We start from the raw sequence: 13,811 nt of genomic DNA on the forward strand, positions 1-13,811 counted from the left end.
CCATGTGTAGTGCTGCAGCTTGAGTACTTAAGATAGAGCAGCATCGTTTATCTGTGCTTGTAGGTTGTTGTTGGTAGACTGCTTCAGCGATGTTGTTGGTTTTTGTTCACATTATAACAACAATTTTTTATAATTTTATTAGATTTTTAATTGAATACATATAGGTTTAGAGGTTACCTAGGGATCCAAACTGTCCAACTAAACTGATACACCAAGCATTAAAAACTTTAGGATGTCTTCACACCTGATAGTCTTGTAGACTTGGTTCAAACGGGGACCAAAGTTTCAACATCTGTTACATTTTCAAGTGGTACGATTCGCTTTCACACTGCACTGTGTCAAACAGACTAAAAAGCCTGTTCACCCAGACTTTCTAAGCAAACTAGAGTCTGATTAATGTGAACTAAACAGGGCTGGCACCCTTTGTCACATAAGCCGGAAACAGACCCAAGCAAAACGGAACTGTTTGGCTTAGAAGTAAAATATTGTGGGTTGGAAAATGCATTACATCACCCTGAGCACATAAGTAAGATATAAGGCTGCCATGGCGATGCTTTCTTTTAGTAGAGGCAGGTAATCTGGTCAAATGCAATCTGACTTAGCATAGGTTATTATTGAAAGATGTCTCTATTTTGACTATATTTTTGTTCTAATTACTGTAAACCTAGCACCATTTTCTTTCCACTTCACAAATGCAAATTACTTTTTGTCAAGCTGTCATATAAAATCCCAATAATATACAGTGGATTTTGTGAATTCATTTAGAAAATTGTGAAACAGTTGAATAAATTGTGATACTTTTCTAAGGCACTAAAAAGAACAGCTCAAGTGCTTAAGTGTCCTGACCCACTTTACCTTTTTATATTCACCACAATTTAAATCACACAAGAGTCCGTCCGTCCATCCATTTTCTAACACTCTTGTCCCTAGTGGGGTCAGGAGGGGTGCTGGTCTATCTCCAGCTAACGTTCCAGGTGAGAGGCAGGGTACACCCTGGACAGGTTATCAGTCTGTCGCGGTCACACAAGAGTTTCAGCGCCAAATGATCTTTTATCATGTGGTCCCCAATGTCAAAACATGGGCTCCACAAGCAGGACAATTTTTCTTTTAACTAATGACTCCCTATGAGAGCGGCACTGCAGTGAAAGTCTGTGTAGAAAAGGACATCAGCCAAGAGTCACAACTGTTGTAGCAGCTTTGAAAACTAAAAGGAATCACACCCTTGATGATTTTACTTTCCTGGTTCACTTCCAGGCTGGTGGTGACTTTCTTTTTTTTTGCCATGGAAAGCCGCTCGTTAACATTTGTTACTTAGCGTCCTGGTAACAGACCCATTTTTAGGATTATTAAACCAAAAAGGATGTGTATCTGTGAATGCTTCTGAACTCTATATACTGTTTTTGTGTCAGCACGATTTTATGGTCCCAAGTAAAGTGAATAAGCCCTTTAAGCACTCACTGCTGTCACCCTTGACCCGGTAGTATGAAGGAAAGCCACACATAGTGTTCCACAGTATAGAAATTTAATAAATCTCATCTCAACGCCTTGTGGTGCTCCGTTAAAAGCAAAAAAAAAAAAAAAAAAAAAAAAAAACACTGAGGGGTATAAGAGACATTTGATTACCCTCGCTCCGCTCTGTGAGTCCATCACCTGGATGGATTGTGGTTACAGCTCCTATTCCTCACGTTGGTATTGTTGGGCTCGGGGATCGCTGGAGCGACAGGAAGGTGTTGACTGCAGGGACACAGTAATGTGCTCACTGCAGGTCAGCATGCGCGCAGCACCTCCAATTATCACCTCTCAACGCAGAGTATCAAGGACACCTGGAGCCTTCCCCTGTCCCCTTCAGCCCCAGCAATAACACACTTATTTATTTCTCTTCATTCAATTTGCAGTGGCAGCTCAGCAATGCAGGTAAAGAGATTAAAATGCTTGAGGGGAGAATTGGATGATACCTTACATTTTATCGCGCCTCACTGGGTTATATGTTGGAATGTGGCCACATTTGAAAATAATCCGTTTTTGTTGTTGTTTTCGGAGCAGCTTTGTTCACATCACACATGGTCACAAATCTGAAAAGATCACAAAATCTGATGGGTGCTTATCTGGTTTGGCTACGCAAATGTTGGTTGATATGCCTTCATATATCATTCATCCAATTTCATGTACTGGTAAGTTTAAAGTGCACAAGAACGCATTTTCAAAGAGCAAATAAGTACAACTTTCCAATTCAAGACTTGTAGTTTACTGTAATTACATCACTTTTAATGGTGGGAATTAACATTTTTAATTAAGTTAATTACAGAGCCTAATTGGAATTTGTTGCACTTATATTTAGCTTCTGCTGTGGCTGAATTCTGGTGCCTGTCTTGTGTCAAAAGTCGGATTCAATTGCAGATGATTTGAAAACTGACGCGGAAATTGGATATCAGCTACATGTCTGATTTAGTGCCACATAATTGCACAATTGTTGGGCAGGTGACAGTTTGTTATTGGGTCATTCAAAGTACCGTGAAGCAGTTGGACATGGGTTGCATGTGGATAGAAAAAAATTGGGCTTGGACCACATTTGCCTGCTCTAGGTTCGTAGTCAATATTAGAATTTGTGTGACTTATGTCATACCTCTAAAACGCCATAAATCTGTCTGCAGTCAGCTTACCCACAGCATAGTGTTTGGCTGTAATAAGTCACATGCTCTCATTCATTTGGCTCTGACACACACACACAAAAAACATAAGGCTCATTTCTTATAGTTTAGAGAGAACCATCATTGATTTAGCCAGACATATCTGCATGTTGTAGGTAGGGAGGACATAGAAAGTAAAGATGGCTGTGAAATAAGCATTTTCTTATCTGATTAATTCTCATAAACAACACCTGTTGCCATGGAGATCTGGCTGTTGATTTCTTATGCAAGAACTTGTTTCTCTCATTTTGCTTTCCTTAAAGACTCCAGTTGTCCTTGTTACAATTATCCAGGGACTTCTCACTTTTTTCTGGATACATGAATGTTGTAGTAAAAGTCCCTTCCAAACACGTTTTCTGTGTTTTTAAAGAATGGTCTACAAATGTCTTTTTATGTGAAAGCATTCTTTTGAAAATGATTGATCTCCTTTAGAAAACAACAGAAACTCCCACTATAATTTATTCAGGTTTCAATATTTATACTTTAAATATTTATCAATTTTATGGCTCTAAAATTTCATGTCAAGCTTCCAGGCGAAGATAAGACCGCGCTGATCAAAAGGATCTGCAGGGAAAAGAGAGCGGGAGGCATGAAGAAGGTGAAGTGGCGCAGTGAGCTACATGCTCGAGTGGCCCCGGCATCGGAAATCATTTAATCTGCATCAAACAGTTTAGAGTCCCTACCAGCATCCTGACAGGCCAACAGAGCTGTTGCTAATCTCCATACACTAATCAGACCATACAGAGGGGGGAGCAGCACACTTTTCACATTCGCCATGAGTGGATCTAAATTGTTTCCATGCCCTCGCTTTGCACTTCAGCTTCTTGTCGACAATCTCATCTTTTTTTTCCTCCAAGACGTCTGCTGTAAGAGATTGCTTCTCTTTTCCTGCCCATAGGAAGCGGCATCAGGGTGAGGACTGACAACAGCCTGTTTGAAAACAACAATGGCGCTTTGCGAAATGGAAGCTATGCAGATTGGGTCCTTTGCAGCAAAATCAGATATTCTGTTTCCCACAGTTATCTATTTATATATCCCATCTGTATGGGGAAGATGGGGGGAGAGAGAGGGCAAATACACAGATGCAAAGTCAATATGACCCCCAACCTTGTCACTGCCTGAAATACACTCAACGTGGAATTCTATCTGATATTTGTTGGGAGTCGAGCATGGATGCATTGAGAGGTTGCGGGGAGCTTGTAGAATTACCTCCCGTGTTTGCTTTCAGAGTATAAATCTAAGCGGGAGAAGGGAGGGACACTCTTCAGAGCACTGAGGTGGAACAGAGCCCATCATGGGAGCTTGAAAGCTAACTAGCTCAAAGAGACCACTTGCTATATTTCAGCAGCAGATGAAATGGAAGACTCTGCTCTGCACCTGTGAACACATTTCATTCGCTTTCCGTGTCGTCACTGTGAGGCTCGCCGGGTCCTCTGGGGCTGGACTGCTCCGGTGATGCCTCCGTGAGATGAGCTGTGTGTCTGTCTGGTGTGGGGGGGTGAGTGGGTTCCACTGGAGCTGCCACTGACAGCCTGGTGTAAGGAAGATGAATCCCGGGCGGCGCAGAGCGTGCCGCTTGGAGGTGTCGCAGCGCTCTGGTGCCGAGGCGCGGACGACTGGTAACATCATTCTTTCACCACCCTCAGCACCCCCCCGCTTTGCCCTCCCCCACTGTTCTCTCGCATTTCCTCTCTGATGACATGACGAATATGACTCCATCGCCCGAAAACACTGAGGGCAGGCTGTAATAGGACAGAGAGCAAGTGAAACGGATAGACACCAGGGGGCAAAGGTGGAGTCTCAGCAGTGAGAGGAAACCAAATGGGAAAGTGGTGAACGCAACCAGGAGAAATGTTTAGTTTGAAATAAAGCACATGGATCTGACACGAAGGTGATGTGTCAAGGAAAGATATGACCCAGAAAGCATGATGCCCACGATAAGCCACCATGCTGTGGGAATGCTTTTCTTTAGCAAGCACCAGAAAATCGTTCAGGATCTTTCTGAATAAAAATTAAGGATGTATAATATATCGGCACTGACATCAGTATTGGATAGTCATGTTTTTTAATGAAAAATAAAAGTGTTCCGGTAATAACTATTTCCATCTTGTTTCTGTTCGTTTCTGGAGGAGAAGAAGGTCAGTCATGTGGTTCTTGTTTGCTCATGCAGCAGTGATGGTGATGCAGCAGAGGATTGTGAGGATTTTAGCTGCCTCAGAAAAGCAGTGGTGAAGTTGATGGTGTGGTTGTTTTTTCAAGGTATTGAAAAGCTATTGATATATTTAGAATATATATCAAGTATCTGTTACGTACCTATTTTTTTTTCCATAGCAGCATATTAATGTCAATATTAGCACCAATTTTCATATTGGTGCACCTGTAATAAATATTGAATATGAGACAATTTCTGAAAAGTGATGTTCTCAGACCCTGAGACTCGGGATGTCAGAAATATTCCAAAAACAGTTCTAGATGTGCAAATATGGTAGTGACTTATCATTTAAAGATGTATAAATTGTAATCTGAGTTCCAGACAGGCAATGGACACCACGTTATAAATATGCATCACTTTCTTCCCACTTAGCAATTACATGCCACGTTGTGTTGGTGTGTCGCATTTAAAAAAAAACAAAAAATGAAAAACTCCTCAAAATGCAGAGGAGCTTTGAGGATGTGAATACTTACCGTCCAGTATTCACATCTGAAGGATGTGAATACTTTGGTCAGACAGCTCGCAATATCACAATATTCTAGACTTCCATTCCAAGTTTCCTTCTCCCTGAGCCACGCCGCTACAGCCACTTGTCCCGGTTCTCCATTTTAGCGTTTGATGTTTTGTACGGCGCCTCAGAGGCCGGAACTTCTCGCCTTGGTCCAAGGTTGCCGTTGGTTACCTGTGATCAGCGAATGTCTGCTGGCAGAATAAGTAATATCTCTTCGGGGAGCCCTTCTCTTTATGCTCTGCTTGAGACTGGTGTGGGTATTAATTTGGTTTGTAGGCTAGAATTTCTCCTGGGAGCTAATAAAAATAATTACAAAAAGATCATCAAAGGCCTGACCTTCTGTTGCACACATGAATAAATATGTGACCAAGATAATAGAAAACACAGCCTAACTCTGTGTGTGGTCAGTGTGACCGGAGATATAATTGGAGGTGTTTTATCTTGGAATTAATTGAGAAATAAAGAGGTGTTTTTTTCTTTGAAAAATCAGAAACTTAAGTGGAGTTTTGGCCTACTTTCATGCTTCTCTCTCTGAGTCATAAAAAGAATGCAAACATGTTAGCTTGGGCATATTTAATGGAAAGTTGCATCCCTTTCAGTGATGTGGACATAAGAAGACGTAAAAATAAATAAATAATAATAGGCTGAAAAAAACCCATCATCTTCTGGTTCACCAACTGCTTACTGATTTCACTCCCTGTCTGCATTCTTTGTTTGTTCTGTATTTGCTGCTTTCCTGCAGGAGTGGATGACTGCACAGCCGTGGTAAAAAGTAATGGTGGTGTTATTGCAGACGGGGCAGGGGGAAACAGAGCCATTTTTGATTGGAGCGTGTGCCCTGAGTCCCAGTGAAGTGCACTTGCCTCAGCTCAGAGAGCACTTGATTGCACAGCACCAATGATCGCATTAAAAGGGCAACAGAAAGCCCATTTACTGCAAAGAGAGTGGGTCTAGGGGGGAAAGGGAGCCGGTAGGAAACAGAAAATTTACTTCGACTTATGTGAAGAGCTAAGATCTGATGTCTGGATGAAGAATGTTTTGCTTTTTGCTCTCCTGGAGAGCACATAGCCTATAGGTATAGATTAACATGTTGATGTTGAGATTTTTTCAATGAAACAACTAGTAAGAAAGAGGGGAAAATTAGGATGATTGACAGCACTAAGACACTCCTTAGAGCTGTCAATCCGGGCTGTGATTGGTTGTTTTGAGTTAGCACTGGGAGAAGAAGATTTTTTTTTTTCACAGATTATCTGTCCCCTACCAAGCTGTCACAATATAGGGACAGTTTCAACAAATATGTAAAAATTTATATTTTATAAAATGTTAAGCCTTTGCAGAACAGCTGTATTAATACTCTATGTACTTGCAAGTTGACTTCTGATGGCAATTGCTTTCTTCATTCAGAGTGTATTTCCTAGCACTGGGAGGTTTTTGACCTTTGTTGTCTCTACACCTGACTGTCCCCACTCACCAAGGATACTGACCATCCACGTAGGGCCCTGTGTTCACCCACCTCTGCTTTTCCCTGGCAGTGGAAGGACAATAGTAGAGGCATCTGCTGCGTTCATGTCCACATGAAAGACTGGAGCAGATGGAGCCTCTAGGTTTACGTGATTAGAAGGCAGTAGATTGGAATACAAATTGGATTTAAAGAAATTAGACTGATATAAATCGAATGTAGTCGGCGTGGTTTGCTCCTGTGCGTCCGCATTGGCCTTAGTTGAAAGCCCCTGCATGGTTTTGTGGATTGCAGCGGGGGGGAAACACATGCTTCAATGAGATAAAAATAAATGTGCAGTCGACACTTCATCAAGGGAAAAGGGGGGAGGTCCATCACTTTACTTTATCTCGCTCTCCATTAATCAGCGCCGTGGCCCTAACTGCTGCCTTGTAGGTTGAGTCTCTTATTGCCACAACTCAAACTCACTCTGCACAAAATGTTACTGTTACTAATTTTTGATTGTGTAAATAATTTTGTGAAGCCTACTGAAATTGTCTTTGTCTGCTTCACTACCCACAACATCCAGTATTTCACCTAATGCCAGTAAGATTAGATCATGAGCTGTGGGAACATGCTGTCACCAGCCACTCATGCACAAACCTCCGTCTGTAGCCCCATTTGGCAAAAGACACGAGGCCTGATCAGTAATCAATGGCGGGGAAATGGAGGGAATTAGCCGAAATTAGGAGGAAGAGAGAACAGGCTACCTCCTGTTCAGGGGTCAATATGCTACTGTCTGATGGCTGATTCCTGTCGAGTGGTGGGCTTCTGGACTTTTGTGCTGAGATGTGTGTCATTTGAATGTGTGTGTGTTTTGCTCAGGAGCTTTGACAGACATTTTGTGCAGATATTTGTGCTTGTAAAATTTTAGTTCATAGATTTACAGTTGATTGCCAGAGTGTGAAAATGTGCGCAAACATAGCTGATCAAAGACCCGAACTTCCACAACTGCTTCAATCCTTTGTTGAGTTTAGCTCAAGAAGAAAGATCTTTGTGGTACATTAGGCTTAAGTATAAGATCCATCGTCCTATTAGCCCACTGCATTACCAGGGTAGGTCATCAACTCGGCTCAATCAAACATTCAACCACTAGCTTGTTGACAAAAAAGCTCAGCTCTCAACTTGATCCAAGTCCTGATTGGTTAGCATGCAGCTGCCAACAGAATCATAGTAAGTAATGGGACAATTTTATGTTATTAAAAAGAAAGACCTCTTTCCGTTAAATATTGGAAGAGTTAGCTTGATTTGCTCTGCTTTGAAGTAGTTTTTTGATTGTTTGGTGCTGGATTAAACTGTTTGATTCTTGTGTGGCTTCCATGGCTTGTGTGATGTAAATGTGTGTGGCCGACGGCTCCTTATCTCTGGGGGTAAGACCTGGTCACAGACGCATACAGCGCCCAGACTTGGGGAGCATTATCTTAGCCACCAGACTCTGAGAGCTCAGTCACTGCAACCCTAATGAAAAGGAGCGGCCATGGCTTTGAGCCACAGGGGATTAGCATTTGACATCAGTCTGAACTCTAACATCCATCCAAATAAAGAGGAAAAAAAGAACTTTGACATTCATATTCACATCAGTTTTGCTGACTTTTCAACTGTAAGAAAAGCATTATGTTGTCCACATAGAGGTCTAATTACTTTTAAGATTTCCCATTTTGGTTTCAAAACGGGTTTGGTTTGATTGGAGCAGATCTCTCTTGTGAAATGCTAAATCTTCCATGCTTCAAGTTGTAGCTACAAACTAGTTTGCAGTCACACATTACCAAAAACCAGGATGGATTTGCTAAAAAATTGGTCCAGTGTTCAACAAAACATTTGTCAAATGTTAATGTTTTATTTGTTTCAAAATAGGGCTGTTGTAAACAATTATTTTAGTAATCAAGTAATCCCTTGATTATTATGACCATTAATAAAATAACAGAATAAACGTTGTCCCGTTTATGTAGTTTTACTTAAGCTAGTAGAAGAATCAAAGAAAAAGTGCTAGTTAAGCACATTTATTTTCTGCTTTTAACAAGAAAACATGCTATAGCCTAAAATGCTATATGATTCAAGCATCAATTTTAGTCTCAAACTTAAAGCATGAGAATTTAGTATAATAGATATTTCTAGTCGTTATTTTTTCAAATCATTACTCTTCTTAATCAGCAATTATCTTTAATGTAAGCAAAAATGTATTTCGATGCACATGTATAACCTCCTGGATTTGGTGCTAACAATCAGATAAAAGTCAACCTTTTGGAAAAGTATAAAAACATCACCTGTTAGCAGCCACAAGCGAGCTCGGTGCATGTAGTAGATGTTTCCAGAAGAGGTGTTGGAATATTGAGGATGTGAAATTTCTTCCTACTTCTATTTCTTTTCGATTTAGCTTCAAGAGATTCCACACTTTTGACACATTTTGTCGCTTTATTGGTAGCCCCTCACCATCTCCCTCCATAGTTGCTAATAGCACTTAGCATTTGTTATCAGCTCATTGATGGATGTGAGATAATAATAATAATCTGGTCAGAACACAGTTCACTAAATAGTAAAGCATAATTTAACAAAGCCTTGAATCATTTGTTGAATTGTTACAGGCCTATTTTAAACAAGTCTGTTAATCAAGAAAATTAACTTTGAAGCCTCTAAGCTAACTTTAATTTCATTAGCAGCAAACTGTCCAAGTTTGTGATAGATGTTTTGGAAGATACACGTTGCTTATATTGGCTTTCTTTTGAAATGTAAAACATTTTATCAATCAACTGTGCATATTGACGTAACAATAGATGTGCTTTAAGACTACTTCAGTTCTCACTCGTTTAGCAAATAGAAATATCTGTACTAAACTTGAGAGTTGATTTTTTTATTTTCTCAGTTCTGTTTTATCACTAACAATTTCTTTTTACATTGTTGACAGTTTATGTTTGAAAATGGATTTAATAAGCCATATGTATTTAATTTTTTTGACATAAAAATTGTCTCTTTTCTGTTATTAATTGTGCTTCTCTGTGTCTTTACCCTCAGGATCCCGTCTGCGCCAGGAGGACTCCCCACCCCGGATTGTGGAGCACCCCTCTGACCTGATCGTATCCAAAGGGGAGCCCGCCACTCTCAACTGTAAAGCGGAGGGGCGGCCCACCCCGACGGTGGAGTGGTACAAAGACGGGGAGCGGGTGGAAACGGACAAAGACGACCCACGTTCGCATCGCATGCTGCTTCCGACCGGCTCGCTTTTCTTCCTGCGCATCGTTCACGGAAGACGGAGCAAACCCGACGAGGGAGCCTACGTCTGTGTGGCCCGGAACTACCTGGGAGAAGCCGTCAGCCGCAATGCATCCCTGGAAGTAGCATGTGAGTTGTAACGTTGTTGTATCTTTTTTAAAAAATTTTTTATTCTATTTGTGCCATGTCTTTGGCTGGCCAAAATAGGTCCAGATCCTGCGACAGTCAAAAAACTTGGATTTCCACTCAGCGTTATGAACTTCTATAATTTGTTTGTAAACATCATTTGTATTAGGAAATTGCACTCCACTTACCAGTGGGAATAAGAGGAAACAAATCAACATTTAATTTGAGGCAACTGTAATTACATTATTCTTAGAGTTGATTTCATTGTACTCTTTGCCAACTCCGTAATGATTTCCTGAGGTCTAAAAGGTTCTTGTTAGCTGGGGTAATGACTTGTGGCGAATGAGTTTTTCAGCCGTGACTCTGATGAATTTGATACATTCTTGGCTCAGAGGGGCTGTTTTGAAGTTGTCCACAGATCTTTGAGTATGGACATAAAGCTGCTGTCACTCTATGAAAGAGACAAGATGGCAGGGCAGACATTGGGTCTCTCACTGGTGATCAGGGTTAACATGACAGGGATGGCTCCTGATGGACATTTAGCCCAAGCTGTCTGGTCTGTGTTGATGACAGGCAGAACCTGAACTGTGACTCAGATTACCTTTGAAGATGAGCCTACACTCACCCCCCTAACAGACTTAGGCCGGGTTTTCAAACCAAAAGTCCCAGAGACCTCAAACAGTCCAGGAGGTGGCGTGGGAAGTGTCCATCTGCTTTTGTTGTTTTGACTTATCATTTAATAATATGGCTTATTATAGCTAACTAGGAAACAGGCAACAGGACAGACTACATTCAGCTCTCTTTGAAGAGATTTAAAAGATGCTTTAGTTTGAAAGGTACAAATATTTGACCGGTTTGGAGTAATTCTCTGCTAACACTTTCTGTAGACTCTATGTCTACCACAAGCTATATATATATATATATATATATATATATATATATATATAATATATATATATATATATATATATATATAATCTTTCTTTTTTTGAAGAGGAGGAAAGAAATAACCTGCTTTTTGAAGGAACAGAACTTGAACCTGTACATTTCAATTACTTAAATCCATTTTCATGACTTAAAAATTTTAATTCTGATGCACCAGGAAATCTGATGCATAACCATCAAACATGGCAAACAGTAGCAATGGGTGACAAAACCGCTTCTCTTGGCCGACAGGGGCTTAATTTTTCAATTTGACTGGATGCCGGGAAAGACTATTGTTGTGTGCCAATTGTTCTCAAAGAAGTTAGCCTTTCACTGAAGCTATTCTAGTCTAAAATAGCATTTAAATGCTTTGCATGTTGCAGCAGAAGAAATGCCCCCAACACTAATGTCAGCGTCCATAGTCCACATTTCTAAAAAAGTTTTTTTTCAAAAAGTTACTTGAATTCTAACTTCTTGAAAGACCTAAAAACAGAATGGCTATGATTAGTGCTACTATAGCACTTTGCACTAATCAGATGGTCTTGTAACCTAAGTAGCAGGTTAAACACTGTAAATATCTTTGTTGTTGAGCTCATATGTGTATTCAATAATTTAGAAGTAAAAAGAGTTTTGCTATATTTGTTGGTTTATGTTTGGTTTCCTTAGCAGATTGAGTATCCGGGGACTATGGATCTATTTATTCTATACTTTATTAAAAGATGATAATAATTTAGCCCTTTATTGATTTTTATTTTTAAAGTTCTGACTGTATCTTGTCAGCCACATGTGAAGTCATTTCATACTTGCATTTTTCACCAACAGTTTCCGATGCTCTTTGCCTAATTTAATGTAAGGATAAGGTAGTTATGCTACTTGAATATATTTGAGCTACCAGAAATGTAGAAAGTTGAATGTTTCTGGGTTTGAAATGGAAGGAGATAAAAAGTTCACTCATGGAGTTGAACTGAGGTTCAAAACAACAGATCTGAAGCAAGGCAATGCTTCTGCTTGGTGTTTTTCTCTAGTCCAGTAGACTGTAATCAACTAAATTACATTTGTGGCTAAAAAGATACAAAGAGGAAGTGTGAAGAAACTTTATCATGATTAAGATTGACTGCAGAAAATAGTTTTCCTCTGCATATCTGGAACTTGAGTCAACAACTACATCATTGCAGAGTCAAAGTGGTTGCTTTTTCCAATAGTTATTAACTGAAAATCTTCATTTAGTCTGAAAGTGGCCCTTGCCTATTAATCACAATCTGACAGAGTAATAAAGTTTTATTAAAGTAGAACAATTTTCATATAAATTATTGGTGTGCGAACAGATAAAATCCCCCAAAGGCACGTTTTAGAAATTTAAGAAGATGAGACGGGAGAAAGACAATGGAAATATGAAGGTAGTGTTTTATATCCAGGCATTAATGACTTACTGCAATTTTAATAGCAGGTAATTTAAGAGATATGGAATAAAAAATGTTCTGAAGTTGATTTGTAGGATTGGTGCATGGCCCAGACTAGTGTCCTGCCAAGGGCAATAACATAGTTGGTTCTTCTGAAACACGATTCTGCTGCTGTTTTGGTATTATGCCATTTGATTGTTCACACTCTTGAATATCCTGTAGTTTCAGTCTTTGATTTTTCTAAAGCCTGTCTCCTCAATTAAGTTCCTGTAGGCCCAGAAGGGAATACTTAGTCATCTCTGTGTCTGGTTGACTTATTGGGTGAAAATGAACATTTCCATTTCCTGCCTGGGTATGTGGGCGTAATGAAGCTGAGCAAGCAGCTCTATCCTGGGCTAGTAGTTCTTGTGGGCTTAATCCGGATCAGTGGTCATACAGGGGTTGAACCAACCATCTCCACCCTGAGCTGGAGACCTATATAGGCCTAAACTAAAAAGCTCCCGTCAGCCTTAAGGCTCTCTCATGCAACTTGTTGTGTCATGAAAATTGTTCATAAGGAAGCATTCTACTCCTTTTCTCATCACAAGGCTTGGGTTGAACTATTTTGTACAGAGCTCTGTGCAAAATGTTGTGTGATTGTTCAGAAGGTTGTTGACATGTTTTATGAAGAAATGTGCTCAAATAGGAATGTTGATATGTTGCTTGATTTAGTCCACTTTCACCATGTGGTTACTGTTTCTGCAGGCGCCGTGGAATACATTTAAGAAACATTGTCCAACATGGTCAGACATTATGTACATTGTTCATTACTGAATAAGTACAAATGAGAGATTCTGAATGAAACGTGCAGAAATGTTGTTCATAGAGGAGGCGGTCTGCAGAGAGGTGTGGCACTCTCTCTGTAACCATTTTGTGAAAGCTAAATGGAGGGTGCGTGTCGGAAAGATATGTGTGAATATGAACGCCCACAACCAAGCAACAACTTTTTGGCTTAGGATGAAAAATGGGAGCGCCTGAAATGAATATAATTTATGAAGTAGAAGCAGGTGAAGAGAACTGTTACATCCCTATACACTGGATTTTTTGGCAGTGATGAGTTTTATCAGGGCTGGAAATCCGTCTAGCAGTCAAGTGAAGGTAGCATCTAAATCTATTTCCATCAGCCAAAAGTTTGACATGTCCTGCCGCCTCCTTTTTTCCTCTGCTTTCCTCTTGCTTCAAAGTATTGAACACACCTTTGCTCCCA

General features: G+C 40.2%; 1 protein-coding gene across 6 annotated transcripts in view; it reads left to right on the forward strand.

Moving 5' to 3' along the window:
• Positions 1–13,811, forward strand: part of robo2 (roundabout, axon guidance receptor, homolog 2 (Drosophila)) — a 349,267-nt gene that overhangs the window by 136,856 nt on the left and 198,600 nt on the right. For all 6 annotated transcript variants that reach the window (XM_055045287.1, XM_055045288.1, XM_055045291.1 and 3 more), the window contains exon 2: positions 9,918–10,244. In XM_055045287.1, the coding sequence (XP_054901262.1) occupies positions 9,918–10,244 (327 nt within the window). The remainder of the gene's footprint in view (positions 1–9,917; positions 10,245–13,811) is intronic.

Source organism: Poeciliopsis prolifica, unplaced genomic scaffold, assembly GCF_027474105.1.
Source record: "Poeciliopsis prolifica strain line A6 unplaced genomic scaffold, Auburn_PproV2 SCAFFOLD022, whole genome shotgun sequence".
Classification (NCBI taxonomy): Eukaryota; Metazoa; Chordata; class Actinopteri; order Cyprinodontiformes; family Poeciliidae; genus Poeciliopsis; species Poeciliopsis prolifica.